General features: G+C 46.2%; 1 protein-coding gene across 7 annotated transcripts in view; it reads left to right on the top strand.

Moving 5' to 3' along the window:
* The window catches only part of KMT5B (lysine methyltransferase 5B), a 55,318-nt gene that overhangs the window by 8,813 nt on the left and 26,707 nt on the right, over window positions 1-19,798 (top strand). For 5 of the 7 annotated variants that reach the window (XM_042959526.1, XM_042959523.1, XM_042959524.1 and 2 more), the window contains exons 2-3: window positions 13,378-13,613; window positions 19,372-19,519. In XM_042959526.1, the coding sequence (XP_042815460.1) occupies window positions 13,454-13,613; window positions 19,372-19,519 (308 nt within the window). In that variant the 5' untranslated portion in view covers window positions 13,378-13,453. The remainder of the gene's footprint in view (window positions 1-13,377; window positions 13,614-19,371; window positions 19,520-19,798) is intronic. The other 2 variants (XM_042959527.1, XM_042959528.1) reach the window with 1 other exon arrangement.

The following is a 19,798-nucleotide window of genomic DNA, read 5'->3' as shown; positions in this document are numbered from 1 at the left end:
TAAGTGAAGGAAGTATTATTTATTTTTTTTAAAGTGGACTTACAGCGGGGTGCCTGGCTGGCTGAGTCGGAGGAGCACTTGACTTCTTCATTTCAGGGTTGTGAGTTCAAGCCCCACGTCGGGGTAGAGATTACTTAAAATCTTGAAAAAGAAAGTGGAGTTACAGTAAGGAAAAAATGTTTCACCAGAAACACATCAAGCGGGATTCCACTGTAACAAAATCTGTAGTCCCTCTGGTTGTTGACGTGTGAAGGTGTGGTTTGGTATGATTTGTAATCATACATTGTTGCCAGAGTCACATTCCTTCTCTTCGGGAGCAGTACGACAAGCAAGGCTGGTCTCTGTTCTGTAGCATAAATCTGGTATTTTTTTATTCTCTTGAAAATTTGTATTTCTTTTAATGGGTATGGTGATACGATATTTTTCTTGAGAGAGTCATAACTCTAGGATAAGGAATGGAGGGCAAATTTCTGCTTCTTTTTTTTTTTTTTTTTTTTTTTTTTTAAGTTTATTTAGTTGACAGAATACCAAGCAGGCCCAGTGCTGTTAGCACGGAGCCCGGCGCGGGGCTCAAACTCCCAAACCGTGAGATCATGACCTGGGCCGAAACCAAGAGTCAGATGTTTAACCGACTGAGCCACCCAGGTGCCCCATTTGCTTGATTGTTTTAAGTTTTGTGAACAATGCAGCAACCTGTCTGACCCTCTGTTTCCGTGTTTGTTGCCTGAAAAGAGGGGACAGTTGGAGATCTTTATTTTACTAGCAATTTCTGCTTGTTAAATCCTGTGCCACACCAGGGAAGTAGGCCCTATTTTCATCGTACTCATGAGGCATTTGTGAGGTTGAATGACCTGTCCGTGGCTGTACTGCTGGAGGGTAATGAATGGGGCCGGAGCGGAACCTAGGTGCATTGACCCCCATCCATCGAGAGCCACATCCTGAACCCTCTGTGCTCTGCCCCTTGCAGACTTAGTCTTGGCCTTTAAGACCTGGCCCAAGAGTCACCTTTTGGAAGTTTTTCGTCACCCTTGTCTTTGCCCTGTGAGAATGGATTGATTGTTCTTTGTTCTATTTACCCCCTATCTTCTGAGGAATTATTGGCTGTACTTATAGACTTTTGACACTAGGTGGCATCTGTTTATAGAAAAGTAAAATGCTGTTCGGGTCTCAGGGAAGAGTAACAAAGGAAGCATCCTTGATTTTATTTATAGGCTCTACTAGGTAAGCAAATGGGCCAGATGTGGACGGATGGGGAAGCAGGTTGTTTTGTTTTGTTTCTGTGGAATTTCTCCCGACAACCGCATCAGCTAACACCTTTATTTTGAAAATGCTACTGAGACCATTGGAGACACGAATCCTTTGTTGTGATACATATCGGATGTGGATAAATAAAGACTGATGAATCAGTACATTTCATACGACAACCATTAGAGACGGGTTGATTACACACTCAGTTGCAGATCAGTGGCCGAATAAGTGGGTTTAAGTGTTGTGATGTCTGCTCGTGGACTTACCAGGAGTGCATGTTTTGCTGTTTCAGATGTTCTGCTAAATGAAAAACCTCCTCTCTGGGTTTTAACTTTCGTTTTTATTGTAAAATGTTTACATAAATATAAACAAATGTTCAATCGTAACACTTCTACGGAAGGTCTTGGTTATCTGGGGTTAAAGCACAGTGCCTCAGCAAAATGTGTGATTGAGATGCTAGCTTTATCTTTAAAATCTGTATCTCTCTCTCTGTAGCCATGAATTTATAATGGCAGTTGAAGGGGGGAGATAACCGTTGTTATTTTTTTATTTAAAAACTTTTTTTTAACGTTTATTTATTTTTGAGACAGAGAGAGGCAGAGCATAAATGGGGGAGGGTCAGAGACAGAGGGAGACACAGAACACGAAACAGGCTCCAGGTTCTGAGCTGTCAGCACAGAGCCCGACGCGGGGCTCAAACCCACGAACCGCGAGATCATGACCTGAGCCGAAGTTGGACGCCTAACCGACGGAGTCACCCAGGTGCCCCATAATAACCGTTTTTAAAAGTACATTTAAAACAACTTTTTAAAGGTGTTTATAAGTTTTTCCTGTGATACGTTGCAATTTTATGTGTTTTGGGGGTCTGGTAACTGTAAAGCATTTTTCCTTTGGTTTACTTTGTCATGGTCTCTGTGTTAGTTTCTTGTGGCTGCTGTAACAAACTGCCACAAATCTGGTGTGTTAAGACAGCAGAAATGTATTCTCCGCTGGGGAGGCCAGAAGTTCGCCCGCTGTTTCACAGGGCCAAAATCAAGGCGTGGTATGGCTCCCCCTGGAGGCTGTGGGACAGAAGTCTGTTCCTTGCCTCCCCTAGCTTGTACGTCCTTGCCTCTCCTGTCAAATCTCCCTCTGCTGCCCTCTTGTAGGGTCGCTTGTGATAGCATTTAGAGCCCACTCAGATAACCTGTTTCGTTTCAGAACCCGTAACTTAACCGCCTCTCCAAAGAACCTTTGCTTTATAAACATTCACAGGCTCCAGATTAGGACCCGATATCTTTGGGGACCGTTTTCCAGCCTACTATGGTCTCCTTTGTAGCAGTTAGCACTGCCATTTCAGCATGATTCATGATCCTGTCTCTGGCCATCGTTTTATCCTGAAAGGGGGTGGGGGGAGCATTACGATGCATTGTGGGAAATTGCTCCCAGTCTGGTGCCATCTCTTGCCGCCTCAGAAGGGGCTTTACCACCTGAGGCTGCCTGGGGATGCTGTTAAGTTGGCTGAAGCAAAACGCTTGATCGCTTTGACTCTACAAAACCCGGGGAAAAAGAAGAAATGAGACTTAGTCATCTGACTTCGCAAATGACACTTCTTTCTGACAGTATTTATAAGAGCAAGTTGTCAGGTTACAAGTCTGATCATAAATTCACGATAGTTTTCTCGAGTGCTTAACTGTCTTGTCAAAATGTATTCTAGGCTTAGCGTATTGTAACGTGGGATATTGATCACACGTGATTCTGATAGCTTTGCGGGGGGGGGGGGGGGGGGCTTCTTATATTGGCCTGATAGTATGAATTATTATTTTAGAATTCCGTGGGACCTTGGATATCTATTGATTACAGATGGATTTGGCATAATTTGATAAAGACAGATTTGCAATTCTTTGATATATCGTTATGGAGTCCTTTTGTAACTTTAGATTCAAAAGAAAGTACTAATCACCAGTTGGCCTGTATGTAGCAGTTAGGTTTGAGCCTAAAAAGGGAGATGTGATAGGAACGGACCTGTGCTTTGTTGAGTCTTGTGCTAGGTTCCGGTGATCCCAGAGTGCACCTTAGCTAGCATCCGCTGCAATGGGAAAGCCAGGTGTCGTCAAGTAATTACACGAAGAAGCGAGGACAGTTGAAAGAGAAAGCTTCTGAGAAGGCAGCCTGTGGGACGGAGGACTGGGGGGTGGGGGGACTGATGGGCAGCTTGACCGCATCCCAGGTACAGAGCCCGTGTACACGCCTAGCACGCTAGCGGGATGAGGCCCCGGGCTGTGTCTGGAGGTCTGGCTGGAGCGCGGGGAGAGGGGCAGGGCCGCACCATGCAGGACCTTTTGGGGATCAGCAAGGTAAGTCGTGTTACTGGTAGTTCCTAACAATTTCCAGATACTACTTGTGTTTCTGCTATTGCACAGAGGTTGGACATGTGAGGCCCCAGAAGGGAAATTGGATTTGTACTTCACTGGTGGGTTGTACTGACCCTAGCCTGTGCAGTCACTGCTGGCCCCGGGGGGGTGGGGGGGCATTTTTGTTCTTTGTGGGGGGGTTGTTTTCTCTCTGGACAGTGCTTTCTTTCATTTTTATGCTTTTGTGTTTGTCTTCCTTGTGCTTATTTTAACAATAAAGCTCCAGGGAGGCTGCGACTGTGGTGCTTGAATATCACGGTCTCTAAGCAGAGGCGTCAGAAACTTGTGGAAGTATTTCAGTGACATGTTAGACTTCCCTGATGTTTGAATTGCCATAGTTAAGGTTTTAGAAATTGGCTTTGACGACATACATAAAAATGATGCAGAAGGATTTTTGTGATGTCTGTCTTATTTTCCTTTTAATATCTCTGTGTCAAATTTTTATTATAAAAGTAATACATGCTCATTTTGAGAAGTTGAACCTTGTGAAAGATATACCGCATAACAAAAAAATTGCTTGTGATCTCATTCTCCAGAGATAATTCTGTTAGCTATTTGGTGTTTTGGATTGTTTTCTTAGGATATTGTAGCTGAATCACTTGAAAATTGTTTGCTCTGTTTTTTCTCAGTAAAGTTTTTGAAAAGTTCTCCGGCAGGCTTTTTTTTTTTTTTTTTTTTTTAATCCTGCTTTTTAAAAATGTGTGCAGGGGTGCTTGGGCAGCTCAGTTGATTAAGCGTCAGACTCTTGATTTCAGCTTGGGTCATGATCTCACAATTGTGGGATTGAGCCCCACATCAGACTCCACACTGAGCATGGGGCCTGCTTAAGATTAAGATTCTCTCTCCCTCTCTCTTCTGCCCCTCTCCCCTGCTAGCACTCTTTCTCTTTCAAAATAAATAATAAAGATAAACCTTAAAAATGTGTGCTACCTTCTCAACCACATGGGACTTGTTTCTTTGCCGTTGGATAATTTCTGTAAGATAAACTGCCTGAGACAAGTTCAACATGTAGTCTGGTTAGAGAATTTAAAAAAAAAATTTTTTTTTAACATTTATTTAATTTTGAGACAGAGAGAGAGCATGAACGGGGGAGGGTCAGAGAGAGAAGGAGACACAGAATCTGAAAAAGGCTCCAGGCTCTGAGCAGTCAGCACAGAGCCCGACGCGGGGCTCGAACTGACGGACCATGAGATCGTGACCTGAGCCAAAGTTGGACGCTTAACTGACTGAGCCACCCAGGCGCCCCTCTTTTTTTTTTTAATGTTTGTTTATTTTCAGAGAGAGAGACAGAGAGAGACGGACCATGAATGAGTGTGGCAGGGGCAGAGAGAGAGGGAGACAGAGGATCCCAAGCAGGCTCCATGCTGCCAGCACAGAGCCCGACTTGGGGACTGATCTCACGAACTGAGATCGTGACCTGAGCCAAAATCAAGAGTCAGATGCTCAACCGACTGAGTCACCCAGGCTCACCTGGTTAGAAAATTCCTGATGGTGTCACAGGAATTATATTAAAATTCTTGATTTATTCAGAGTCATTGTTTTCATTTTACTGACAGTTTTTAAAATTCTGGTTTGTGTTTAAGACATTCAAGTAGGAAAGGATTGGAACAGAGTTTTCAAATTGAGCATGAGCAGTTAAGTCAGAAGTCACTCAACAGTCTATAACCCCTTGTGTGCCCATAAAGGGACAGTGGAAGGAGAGAAGGACATTGACGTTTGTTGATGCTCTGTCACTGCTGGAACAGTGCAGGCACTTGATGTGAAGCAAGCACGTTTTCTGTGAAACAACTCTGCTTTGCTTTGAAAATTTTTTAAGTATTGGGTTTTTTGTTTGGTTGGGTTTTTTTTTTTTTTTTCCAATTATAAATAGATTTGCTGTAAACATTTGGAGGGTAAATTTTTTTATGTTCATCTCATTCCCCCAAAGATAGGGAATGCTGTTGGTGATTTGAAATGTGTGGTGTGCCTCTTACCTTAGTGGTATTATCATAGGAAGTTTCCTCTTGTTTTTCTTTATAAACTTATTTGCAAATTCTTTTTTATTTTTATTTATTTTTGAGAGAGACAGAGACAACGTGAGTGGGGGCAGGGGGGTGGAGCAGAGAGAGAGACTCCCAAGCAGGCTCCACGCTGTCAGCACAGAGCCCAATGCGGGGCTCGAACTCGGGAAACTGAGATCATGACCTGAGCTGAAACCAAGAGTCAGACACTTCACCAACTGACCACGCAGGCACTGTAAACATTTTTTATTTTTGAGTAATCTCTACACACACCGTGGGCCTCGAACCACCACCCCGAGATCAAGTCATGTACTCCACCAGCTGAGCCAGCCAGGTGCCCCTAAAAAGTTTCCTCTTTAAATACAACTGTAAGTCTTTAAATATTGTCCTCTTGGAGTGCAGGTCTTTTTAAAAAAATTTTATTAACATTTATTTATTTTTGAGAGAGGGGATGGGGGGAGACAGAGCATGAGCGGGGAAGGGGCAGAGAGAGGGAGACACAGAATCTGAACCAGGCTCCAGGCTCCGAGCTGACGGCACAGAGCCCAATGCGGGGCTCGAACCCATGAACCGTGAGATCATGACCTGAGCCGAAGTCAGACTCTTAACAGACTGAGCCACCCAGGTGCCCCGTCGACCCTTTTTTTAAATCCACGGTTGATGGTAGAATCTGAAGAATCTGAATTCCTTCCCCACCTGTTGGTCCAGTGAAGCCACGTGAAGTGAATCTTCCTTTCCGGTCGACTTCAGAGTGGGTGAACCTCTCAGGGACACATACTGGCTGTCCCCGAGTGCTGCCTCAACTGCCCTTCCTTAGAGCCTGCTTGCACCGTTCTTGTTCTTGTGAGCACTCTGGAAAGTAGAGGGAGCCGAGCTTGTGCAGCCCCCTCAGGAACGCCCCGTTACGCTCAGGTGCTCTGTTATTCCTTTAGAAAAGGAATCGTCTTTTTTTTTTTTTTTTTAATGTTTTTATTTATTTTTGAGACAGAGGGAGACAGCATGAGCAGGGGAGGGGCAGAGAGAGAGGGAGACACAGAATCGGAAGCAGGCTCCAGGCTCTGAACTGTCAGCACAGAGCCCGACGCGGGGCTCGAAATCACAGACCCCGAGATCGTGACCTGAGCCGAAGTGGACGCTCAACCGGTTGAGCCACCCAGGCGCCCCGGGAATCTGTTTGTTTAAAAACTTGCTGTTAAAAAAGAGCCATATAAACTCTGAAGGCATGCTGATCTCAAATTAACCTTCCTTTCATCTCCCTCCCCTGAGTTTAATTTACATGTATTCTTTCGGTCACATGCAGCTTTCTCTCATTTGAAACAAATGACACAGGACTTAGGACCCTTTCTGTTCATTATTCCCTATGTTCCCCTCTGCCATCTAACTCTTTCCCCACGAGCCCCTGTTTCAACACTTCACGTCTGTTCTCAGATCGTCAGCGGCCCATCTTGCCCTTGAGTTTTGATGACTGAAAGAGCTTTGCCCTGTGAGCGTCTGCGGCCCGTGCCCGAGTCGGTCACGCGCTTCCTGAAGCGCTGGTCCCTGTTTGGTCTTTGCTTTTCCTCCCTGACCAGTTGCTCCTTTCAGTTGCCTTTGCTGCTGGGTCCTGGTCTGAGGGCGGCTCCCTGTGTCCTTAGCCTTCTTTCACCTGCACTCACCCCCTGGGTGATTGCATCTCGTCCCATTAGGGCACCGGCCAGCCTGGACCAGTACTCCAGGCCCTGAGGTCCAGCGGCCCCGTCTGGCGTCTGTCTCTCCTGGGCATCTCGAACATGACCGAAACTCAAGTCCTGCGCCCCGACCCCTGCCAAAACCTGAGCTGCCTGTAGTCTTTGCCACCTCTGTAAATTCTGTGCTTCAATTTGGAGGCCTGTTAGAGTCCCCTCTTTCCCGCAGTCTGCTTGCAGATCCTGTCTATCTGCGAACCTTCAGAAAAGATCCCAAAACCAGTGACTTCTTGCCACCCGTGCTGCCCCAGGCCACTGGTTCATTGCAGTAGCCTCTTAACCGGTGCTTTCTCTCATGTTCCCCAGTTACTACTGGCTTCATTAGATCTGCTTTTTAAAAAGCATTTATTTGTGAGCTTTCCTCCACATAGCAAGCGGCTAGTGTGGGCCTTTAAAATTGTAACTTAGACCACGTCAGTCCTGCTTTCCATCTCCCTGAGAGTCCATGCCCAAGTGTCAGCAGTGGCTTTGACACTCTCCGTTACATGTTCTGGCACCCCTTCCGGTCTCCCTCCTGCCCCCTCCCTGCTCACCCCGCCGCAGCCACACTGGACTCTGTGCTGGTCCTCTGCACACCCACTGCTGCCTCCCTTTCCCACCCCCGTGTCACCTGAAACACTCCCTGCCGCTTAGAAACCGCTTGATTTTCTCCAAGGTGCTGGCATTTAATTGCTAATTTGTTACTTCCCAGCAATTTTTTCATTAGAATGTAAGCACAGATGAGGGCAGAAACCTGGTTTTGTCCTTTGCTGTATCCCCCGGGCCTGGAACCGGAATGTAATAGATGTCTAATAATTTTCCTGATTTATGCACTTGACCCTTGAACCCCCTGTGTGGTCAGAATTCCACATACAACTTTTTTTTTTTTTTTTAATTTTTTTTCAACGTTTTTTTATTTATTTTTGGGACAGAGAGAGACAGAGCATGAACGGGGGAGGGGCAGAGAGAGAGGGAGACACACAGAATTGGAAACAGGCTCCAGGCTCCGAGCCATCAGGCCAGAGCCTGACGCGGGGCTCGAACTCACGGACCGCGAGATCGTGACCTGGCTGAGGTCGGACGCTTAACCGACTGCGCCACCCAGGCGCCCCCACATACAACTTTTGACTCCCCAAAAACTTAGCTACCAACAGTCTACTGTTGACTGGAAGCCTTATCGACAAAATAAATGGTTAACGTGAGTTTTGTATATTACATGTATGATATGCTGTATTCTGCAATAAAGCTCCAGAAGGTGTGATTAAGAAAATCCTAAGAAAGAGAAAACACATTTGCAGTGCTGGACTGCATTTAGCGGAAAAAAGTTGACGTACAAGTGGATCCGTGTTGTTCAGGGGAATCGGAACAGAGAGGGATTTGGCATCGTTACTCCGTTTAAGGAGTGGCCTCTACTCTTTGAAATTTTTTTTTCTGCCAATTTTGGGGTAAATTTCAGGTAATTCTTACTTCTGAATATAGTGGCCAGTTGGTTCAGACACTGTCAACCAAGCCAAGTCCATGGTGGTATTTGTGAGCCAGCTGTTCCCCGGGCCAGAGAGACCGCACCCTTGCTGATGTTGGGCGTGGGGCCGCTGTGGGAGCCGTGAAAGGCTTTAGGCTTCGCTGGCCTCCCCAGGTTTCTCCACAGGCTACTACGATGTCAGCTGTGTGAGCTTTTGGGATTCGTCTCCACCTTTAACGTGTAAGTGTTCTTTCAGCTTGTGGTCTTAGAGGAAAGATGGCACCAACGAGAAGAGTCCGCACTCAGGAGGCCAGAACAAACAAACAGCGACCTCATGATTAGTAGGGCATACGTTCATTTTGAGCTAGAAATTTATAAATAGCCCCCAAATTCTGATAGTTTCACTAGAACTGGTTTTTACGAAACAGTTCATTTGTGAGCTTAAGTAGTGTCTTTTGCCTTAATGGTAACTGCCGCCATCTGGACAAGGGGAGCGTATGGGAGCCTCAGCTAGAATGTATCCAGGCGGGCGGTGTAGTCCTACCAGTGAAGTTCAGCCATGTTCTGTGATTGACGGCGTGATGCCTTAGTATCTTAAAAGTTCAAACAAAATAGTATCGGTTGGCTGCGACAGAAGTGAGACTGGAGGGGCGCCTGGGGGGCTCACTCGGGACTTCGGCTCAGGTCGTGATCTCACGGTCCCCACGTCGGGCTCCGCGCTGTGTGAGGCACGCCTGAGATGCTCTCTCTCTCTCTGCCCCTCTCCTGCTCGCACACACTCTCTCTACAACAAAACAAAACAAAACTTGTAAAAAATGAGGCTTGAGGTTATGAATTTGCTTCAGTTTGGATGGATCATTAATCCTCACCCTCAGTTCATTGGAATTACGTATAATTTCTGTGTTCCCCGCACTGGGCTGCAGTGTGCTGCTAAAATGACTTCTTGGCGAACTGTGCTTCATTCTCAGGGAAAAAAATTGGTCGATAGGTCTAATGTCCTCAGGTTAAAATTTTGGCCTGTGTTCTTTGCCCTCTCAGATGAGCTAGCGGATGAGGAAGTAGCTGAGAGCAATAGTTTTCACACCGAGTTCAGTCACGGTCACCTGGAGGCTTATTAAAAGCAGGTTGCTGGATTTCACCCCAGGTTTTCTGCTTTTTATCTGAGTGAGAATCTCAGTTGGGACTTAAGTGGAGAGATTACTTACTGTTCCTTTTGTCCCTTAAATCTCTCTGAAGCCACGTTGCTCTTTTCTGTTCATGTGTAGTTCTATTTTATGTCTCATCATCGAGGCATATTAGGACTCCTGAGTCCTAAAAACACATTCTCCAGCCATTCTCCACGAGTTGTGTGTTCCGTGAGGGCATTCTTGAGATGGACTTCCTCAAGGACCAGATGCACCTCGCCTGGTCCTGGTCCTGGTCCTGGTCCTGTCCTGGTCCTGCGAAGGCACAGACTCCGGGCGGAGGCGGGAGGGCGGGTGGTAGGGAGGCGCGAGTGGCGGCACTCACGTCTTAAGGAGAGGACTTGAGAGGGTCAGGTTATAACTGTGGTATTTTACAGCCTAAAACATACAGAGATCGTTCCTGTTAGGCATAGGCCACACCTTCATTTATCGATTCTTTCGTCACTTGAGGGCCTCGGATCCGGTTTGTGCTGTGCTGGAGAACGAGAAAACGAGTTCTTGGCCTCAGGAACTCGGGCAGTTAAGGAGGCAGGCAGACCATTGCAGTGTAGTGACATAAGGGTTTCCACCTAAGTTTTGTAGTAGGGATGTCCACCTGAATTTGGCGGTGAGGGTCAAGGAAGACCCTGGAGCGTGAAGAGGTTAGCCAGACGAAAAGACGGGTCAGACTGTTACAGGCACAGGCGAAGGAAGAGTGTCGTGGGCCTTGCCTTTTTTCCAGGCTTTCTTTGTCTTTATGCTTCAGAAGCATACTGCTCCTAACTCCTCTGCCTCTTCTTCTGAGTACACATACAGGACATCTGGTCATCAGTAGGTCTCGTGTTCAGTCTGATAAAACGTAATCATTGAAAAATTTTCAGCTTACAACCGCTGTGTCTGTAGTTTTACCTGCCTTTCCTTTTTTTTCTTTTTAATTTTTTTCATGTTTATTTTTGAGACGGAGACCGTGCGGGTGGGGGGAGGGGCAGAGAGAGGGAGACCCAGAATCCGTAGCAGGCTCCGGGCTCCGAGCTGTCAGCACAGAGCCCGACGCGGGGCTCGAACCCATGAACGGTGAGATCGTGACCTGGGCTGAAGTCGGACGCTTCACCAGCTGAGCCACCCAGGCGCCCCGTACCTGCCTTTTCCGTTGTTCGTGCAGCGTTTTCCGGGTTTCGTGAGGCGGACAAGAAAAAGGAAAGGCTAGGCAAATGAAAGTTGAGTGCCAGTTGGATTTAAGTGGAAGAGCCAGGAGAAGAACACCTAGTAGAGAACGTTTGTAAACAGCATCCTTAGGACGGAGCAGACATTCTTTACCTTGTACGTAAGCGTGCGCCTCGCACACGCGCTTTACCACCGTGAAGTCACACGCAAGTCCTGTGACCGTGGAGGAGACCTGAGATCAGGTAAAAATTCAGTGTTTCGTATTTTTGTTGGGTATTGTTAAAGGCGTGACCAAGTACGCATTTCTGGAAGTACCTCAGAATAGTTTATCATTTGTGTTGCTCTGTGCGTTCGTAAAAAAATAAGGGAAGTCGGCCTCTGGGTGGTCTAGCGAGAGACCCTCGGGCGGCAGTGCCGGGTTCTCCTGGGGATCCTGCCCCCAGCCTGATCGCGTGGCTCTGGGCACGGGCGTCAGCCTCTCTGGCGTCGGTTCCACGTGCAGATGGAAGGAACTGTACTGGGCTCTTCAGGCACCTTTAGCTCTGAACTTTTGTGTTTTTGCACTTTCTTATCCTGGAGCCTTTTTAGTCTGATTTATATTAGAGCATAATTCCATAATGAGGTGATGCCACGGGCACCCCTTTCTGTGATCTGTTACACTCTTATTTCCAAAGGGCCTTACAGATTACGAGCATCCCTCACTAGCCAAATCATTCACTTCCCAAATTCAGCTAATTAAAATTCAGATGGTGAGGGATCTCTCTATATTAGCAGATATTACAATTACTCAATTTTTGTTGCTATTGTAAAGGCAGACATTTCATGATGGGCAAGACTTTGATATTTCAGTATCGGTCCCTGAAGTACCTTGAGCATTGACTTCAAACTGACAACAGAAAGGCAGAGCTGTTGTGGACAAAGCTTGACTTAGACACCTTTTCTTAAGCTCTCCTCGTAACAGAAGGGAACATCCTTGGGATTTTCTCACACAGTTAATACACTGTTCCCAAAACATGTAATTTTTGTTAATATTTGTTTGCTTATTTTGTTTTAAAAAAAAAATTTTTTTTTAATGTTTTTATTTATTTTTGAGACAGAGAGAGAGCACGAGCAGGGAAGGGGCAGAGAGAGAGGGAGACACAGAATCTGAAGCAGACTCCAGGCTCCGAGCTGTCAGCCCAGAGCCCGACACGGGGCTCGAGCTCACAGACTGCGAGATCATGACCTGAGCCAAAGTCGAACACTCAACCGACTGAGCCACCCAGGCGCCCCTATTTGCTTATTTGGGAGAGAGAGAGAGAGTGCACAAGCAGGGGAGGGGCAGAGAGAGGGGGAGAGAGAGAGAGAGTCCTGAGTGAGTTCTGTACTGCCAGCACAGGGCCCAACGCCGGGCTTGAACTCAGGAACCGTGCGATTGTGACCTGAGCCAAAATCAAGAGCCCGATGCTTAACCGACCGAGCCACCCAGACGCCGCTACCAAAACGTGTAATTTGAGCAGATTATTAAGCTGTACCTAAACGTCCGCATAACAAGGTGCAAAATTATTCTCACTGGCGAGCAAGAGATAGATACTCACGAGCACTTAACTCTTTGTCGGTGGCTGTTTGCAGCACAAGCAATGAGCAAGACGAGTGAATTCCTGTCCAGAGTCTGGGCGTGCTGAATGACAGCACAGATGACACCGGATGGCTTGGGGAGCCGAGTGGTCCTTAAAGAGTGGAAACATTAGTTACTAAATTACCTTTTTTTTTTCCTCCGAAAAAGTCTTTATTATTTATTACATACAGAGGGGAGGAGTTCAGTCGTTGGCTGCCACTCTCCTCACGGCTGCCAGGACGTCGCTCAGCACCTCCCTCGTCCTTTTGGCATGGATGTGCGTCCCCTCCCTTTTCTCGACGAACTTGTGGTGCGCTTGTCCTCGGAGGCGTCGGGCAGCGCATGGCGCACCTCGGGTGGCGTCCTGCACGAACTCGGGGTGTGCTTGGCGAGGGGGCCACGGCCCGGCCTTGACTTGCTCCTGTCCTTCCCTCCTGGTGGCCCTTGCTGAGCGCCCCCGCGCCACCCCCCACCCCACCCCCGCCCAACGCAGAGCCTGGGCTGCTGCTCCTCGGTGGCCCCTCGGTGGCCCCGGCAGCCCGAGACGGAATTCCTTTCAATACTTTGTATCTTTCTCAAGGGTCCGGGTGGCATGGTCTCCTACGTACTTACCTCCCGGTTCTGTTTTTCATGTTTTGTTTTGTTAGGAGAGAACGTTGGAATTATTCTCTAAGCTATCTGAAGAGAACGACTCAATGCACCTGGGTCAGGCGGTCTGTGGGCATGAAGTGGTTGGGAGAATCCAAGAACATGGTGGTGAATGGCAGGAGGAGTGGAGGCAAGTTGTCTAATGACCATCCGCAGAGCCCGGCCAAATTGCAGCCCGCGGGGAAGGAGGCCGCGAAGGCCGGCAGACACGCGGTTGAGAGGAGGTCGAGCAGATGTATGTACACGATGCAACTGTCATTTCCGTTGTCGCGCGGGGCGGTGATGCCTCGCAGCTTGTACCGTGTGTTCTGTCTCTGCTGTTTCCAAAACAAGTTTTCATGTTCTCCCAGCTAACGGTGCAGGTTTTTCTTTCTTTCTTTCTTTTTCACCCTTTCAGAGTTTTGACAGTCCTTACTCTCCTCTGACGTGTACGCCTCGAGTTCGGTGCTTAATAAGATCGCTTTAATTATGCTTTTGTATCCATAACTTGAAGTTCTGTTTTGTAGCGTGGATGTCTGAATGGCTGACCTGCTCTATAAACTGTATTAAAGTGCTGCTGCTGAATTTCTTTGAAGTTCAAACTGTATTTTTATGTTTGATGTAAGTATAAGTATGTATCTCTTTGAAAACTGAGACGTGTGAATAATAAATTCAACTCTCATTTACAGGGGAAACGGAATTTAGGGCAGCGTCACAAATTGTCGCCGCTCCTTCCGTTTCTGGAGGGCGGACGGTGGTGTGTCCCGACATCAGAGCACTGTTGATGACACGTGACTTCTCACCTTGCTCCTCCTTGGTGAGGGTGGGGCTGCTTGTGGAGAGTTCAAGAAATAGTTCTTTTAAGAGCAGGACCGTGCCCCGGGATGCGTGTGAGCCTTAGGTAGGCAGCTGCCTTGGGTGAAGATCCCCGGTGGCGCACGGCCACGTGAGGGAGGACGGCTTTTTCCGTTCTTGTTTTTCCTGAGGTTAATTTAGCCCCTCCGGAACATCCTTCGTTTGCGTTGGAATTGGCCCGCTCTGAGTAGGGTTGGCTCTGCCTGGCATTTGGAACGGTTTCAGGTAGATTGCACCAGTCCTGACTGATTACCCTCATACCTGTTAGAGGTTTATGCAGGTTACGGGGCCCAGGCTGCCCTTAGCCTCTCCGTATCAGAGCAGGTCACTGTGTCTGTAGTACACGAGGCAGAAATCCCTGCTTGGGGTAGGAGGGAGAGATCCCAGGACTGGATAGATTTCTCCTATTCGTGGACACCCGCCCACCCTGTAGCACGTGACGGGAACCGAAAGGAATTGAGAAACGTAGCGACTATAGCAGGGGTATTGGTTCCGGGTGGTAAATTAGGCGACTTTTTTTGGTCGGTTTTTAATTTTTCCAAACTGCTGTTGGCCGCCTTTTTGGGCATCCCAGAGCAAAAAGGTCTGACAGTTGTTGGAGGTACGTGATAATTTAGAACAACGATCGTTAGATGGGCTACGCTTTGCCGTGTGTAGACAGATTTAGAGGACAGGCTGGAAAAACCCAGAGAGTTGAAGACGGACAGCATCGTATTGAGTGTCATTGGACAAGAATGATACAAAAAGAGAGCCAGTGATGAAGCAAAACAAAGCAATGTTCCATCTTAGGTAAATCTCAGTGATTTCACCTGACAGAGCCACAAAATACACGAAGCAGACGCTGACGGCGTTGAAGGGAGAAACAGACAATTCAGTGATTTGGAGACTTCAGTTCCCCACTTTGAATAATGAATAGAACAGCGAGGCAGAGGATGAACAGGGAAAGACTTAGCCACTACCCTAAACCAGTGCTTCCTGACAGACGTCTGTAGAACACTCCACCCACCAACAACGCACGTTCTTCTCCGGTGCACGTGGCACGTTCTTCAGGATGGGCCATAGGCTAGGCCATGCAACAGGTCTCAACAAACCTGAAAGGATTGGAGCCATACATTGTACGTTCTCTGACCGCAGTGGAGTAAAATTAGAAGTGAATAATGGAAATTTGAGAGGATCACAACAGTTGACTCCTTGAAAAGATCGACAAAATCGGCAAACCTCTATCCAAGACTAATCGAGAAAAAGAGCAGAGTCAAGAATGAAGGAGGGGACATTACTGCTGCATTACAGAAATAAAAAAGGTTATAATGGACTACTCTGAGCACTTGGATGCCAACAAATTTGGTAACTTAAATGAACAAATTCCTAGAAAGTCACGAACTACCAAAATGGATTCAAGAAGAAATACAAAAATCCAAATAAGCCTGTAGCACGTAAAGAGGTTGAATCAGTAATTTTTAAAACACACTACTAAGAAAGTCTCGGGCCTGGATGGCTTTGTTGGTGAATACCGGCAGATATCTGAAGAGGAATCAACACCAGTTCTTTGCAGACTGTTCCAAAAAGTAGAAGGAAAGGGAGCACTTCCTCATGCAGTAAGACCAGTATTAACTCTGCTACCAAAACCAAAGACCTCACAAGAAAAAATACCCTAAAAAGTACAATATCTCTATTAAAACGGGGACACAAAATCCTCAGCGAGATACTAACAAACCAAATCCAGCAACAAGTGAGAATGATTCTGTTGCATAAGCAGGTGGGATTTATCCCAGGAATGCAAAGTTGGCTTAATACCTGAAAATTAATGCTCCCACTTCAGTAGCATGATGGACAAAACCCGTATGATCATTCCAATAGATGCAGAAAAAGCATTTGACAGAATTCAGCACCCTTTCAGGGTAAAAGCACTCAACAGAGTAGGAACGGAAGGAAATTCTTCAACCTGATAAAGGACATCTACAGAAACCCACAGCTCATGTCCTACTTAATATTGAAAGACCAGTAAATGCTTTTCCCCTAAGATCAGGAACAAGACGAGTATCTTTTCTCACCGCTTCTGTTCACTATTGTGCTAGAGGTTCTAACCACAGCGTTTAGGCAAGAAAATGAACTAAAAGGCATTCAGGTTGGAAAAGAAGTAAAAACCATCTCTCTTTGCAGATGACGTGATTGAGGAATCCACTAAAAAACATTAGAGCTTGGGGCCCCTGGGTGGCTCAGTCACTTAGGCGTCTGACTTCAGTTCAGGTCATGATCTCACTGTCTGTAAGTTGGAGCCCTGTGTCAGGCTCTGTGCTGACGGCTCAGAGCCTGGTGCCTGCTTTGGATTCTGTGTCTCCGTCTCTCTCTGCCCCTCCCCTGCTCATGCACTTGCGTGCGCTCTTTCTCTCTCTCTCTCTCTCTCTCTCTCTCTCTCTCTCTCTCTCTCTCTCAAAAATAAATAAAAACATTAAAAACAAACAAAAAACATTAGAGCTTATAAATGAGCTCAGCAGTATAGATCAGCACGCAAACTATAAAACTTACAGTTTGAAAGCTGCAAGACGTTATTGAAAGAAATTAAAGAAGACCTAAATAAATGGAAAGACATCCCATGTTCATTGATTAGAAGACTTAATATTGTTATGATGGCAGTACTCCCCAAATGATCTACAGATTTACAGGGATCTGTAGGGATCTACAGGGAGTGAACTCAGTCCCTATCAAAATCTCAATTGGCTTCTTTGCAGAAATTGACAAACAGATCCTAAAATTCTTGTGGAAATTCAAGGAACCCAGAGCAGCGAAAACAGTGTTGTGAAGGAACAGAGATGGCACACTCACACTTCTCAGTTTCAAAACTTACTACCAGGCTGCAGTGTTGTATTTGGCTAGACACCTATCCATGGAATAGAATCAAGAGTCTGGAAATAAGCCTTCATGTCTGTAGTTGATTGATTTTTGACAAGCATGCAAAGAAAATTAAGTGGGGAAAGAATAGTCTTTTAATGAATGGTGCTGGAAAAACAGGATATCCACATGCAAAAGAATGAAGTTGGACCCTACCTCACGGTATGTGTGAAAAATTAACTCAAAATGGATCAAAGGACCTTAATTATAAAATCCCTGGAAGAAAACAAAAGCATACATCTTCATGACTTTAGATCAGGCAGAGGTTTCTTAGATAGGACACTGGAAGCCCAAGGAACAAAAGAAAAAAGGTAAATTGAAATTCATCAGTGTTAACAAACTTTTGTGCTTTAAGGGATTAACATCAAGAACATGAAAAGACACAGAAGGGGGAAAAACATTTTAAAATCACATATCTGTCCGATAAAGGACTAGTATCTAGAATATATAAAGAACTGTTACAAGTCAGCAGTAAAAGACACTCCAATTTCTTTCTTTCTCTTTCTCCCTGCCTCCCGCTTTCTTTCTTTCCCTTCCTTCCTTCCTTCCTTTATGAGGGAGAGAGAGTGTGTGCACAGGGAAGGGGCAGAGAGAGAGAGGGAGACAGAATCTCAAGCAGGCTCCACGCTGCCAGCGTAAAGCCTGATGTGGGGCTTGAACTCACAAATCGCGAGATCATGACCTGAGCTGAAGTTGGATTCTTGACTGACTGAGTCACCCAGGCGCCCCACAAACTCCAATTTAAAACGAGCAAGGGAATCTGAATAGACAGACATTTCTCCAAAGACCCACAAATGGCCAGTACATGAAAAGATGCTTGAAATCATTAGTCATCCGGGAAATGCAAGTCAAAACCACAAGGTACCACTTCACAGCTGTTAGAATGTGTCAAACTAAAAGGACACATGGGGCGCCTGGATGGCTCAGTTAGTTAAGCATCTCACTCTTGATCTCAGCTCAGGTATTGATCTCAGAGTAGTGAGTTCAAGCCCTGCATTGGGCTCCACGCTGAGCATGAAGCCTAGTTAAAAAAAAAAAAAAATTTTTTTTTATTTATTTTTGAGAGACAGAGATAGAGCGTGAGTGGGGGAGGGGCAGAGAGAGAGGGACACATAGAATTAGAAGCAGGCTCCAGGCTCTGAGCTGTCAGAGCCCGATGTGGGGCTCGAACCTAGGAACCGTGAGATCATGACCTGAGCCGAAGTTGGACGCTTAACCGACTGAGCCACCCAGGCGCCCCTGAACTGTGCGCTTTAAATGGGTGAATTGTATGGTGTGTGAATTACATTTCAATAAAGAAGAAACATAACGACTTTGATAGCTTTTACATACCTACGTGCAAATGAATAACTTGATTACAAAACATATGCCTACCTACCTTTTGATAGGGCCTTAACATGTTGTGTTTAATTTGCTTTTTGAAAGAGTGTGGAAAAGAAAGTTATACCTTGCACTGTTTTTCATTCTTCCACATCTTAATTTTGAGAGGCTTCAAGTTACAATGTTGGCATAATTACATTCCTGAAAAGGTTGTCTGTGACACGCATGTCAGGCTTAAATCAGCACGGATGAAACTTCACCCATTTAAGTTTGGCTTTCCTTTGCTCTCTTTATAAACACCATCATTAAACCTCATCACTTCGGTTATGTATTTCCGGCATTTCTCTATTTTTATCCATTCATTCAAAATCTGTTTTAGACAGGTTGGAAATAGGCCTGTCATTCTCTCTCTCCCCCTTTCCCCACTTCTGCTTCCTGACTCTGTAGTCACAGGCAAGTCTCTTCTCCTGTGGGCCTCAGCTACCAGGTGGGGAGTGAGGGTCACCTGCCCAAGAGGAGCATGGCGGAGTTCACCCCTCGGGGGCCCCCTCTTCGTACTTGATGTCCGTCCTGGCACTTCCTGCAGAGACTTTCTTGTGTTCTTGTCTCCTGTGTCCCCCGGCCCTGTCCACAGTGGCGCTTGATGCTGTCTTTTGCCACGGTGGTGAGCGTCCACTCATCCCGTTTTTCGTCTTCCTTGATGGGACGGGGAAGGCATTTATTTGAGCCCAAGATTCTCACGACTACACAGACCCTGTTCTTGGGAACCCTGGTAATCTTATCTGCTAAGCAAAACGCTCTCGGTCATTCGCTGTGTTTGGCTTTCTGTCTGTGCAAAACGTACTCCGTTCTTAATGGCTGACTTGAGAAGGCAACGAAACTAAAGGTTTTAAAGGTAGATTTAAGTGGTTTTCCCTTTGAGTTACTTTCCTTTCTCTTTCTCCTCACAGGTAATGGTAATTCGGGGTTCGAAGGCCAGAGTCGATATGTGCCGTCTTCTGGAATGTCTGCCAAGGAGCTCTGTGAGAACGATGACCTGGCGACCAGTCTGGTTCTTGACCCCTATCTAGGTTTTCAAACACACAAAATGAACACCAGGTAATTGTAAGTCTGTATCCTGAAGTAGAGCGGATGATGATGTTGAGTTTAAGAAAATAGATGCTAATTTTACTTTTAGTCAGAATTTAAGATGACATCAAAGGAAAGGTCTTTGCTGTAGAAGATTTTGTATTTGAGGCAAGAAAAGCAACAAAAGCTTCCAGGAGTCTTGTCAGTTTTAATTCTGTGTTCTTATTTTATCTCAGGCTGTTCCTATGAAAATATGAAGCTGGGGGAGCATCTCCTAGTCTATTTTCAATGTTGTGATAATTAAGCTGA

This window comes from Panthera tigris, chromosome D1 (genome assembly GCF_018350195.1).
Source record: "Panthera tigris isolate Pti1 chromosome D1, P.tigris_Pti1_mat1.1, whole genome shotgun sequence".
NCBI classification, from domain to species: domain Eukaryota; kingdom Metazoa; phylum Chordata; class Mammalia; order Carnivora; family Felidae; genus Panthera; species Panthera tigris.
Note: the sequence above shows the minus strand (reverse complement) of the source record. Positions and strands in the feature narration are given on the sequence as shown.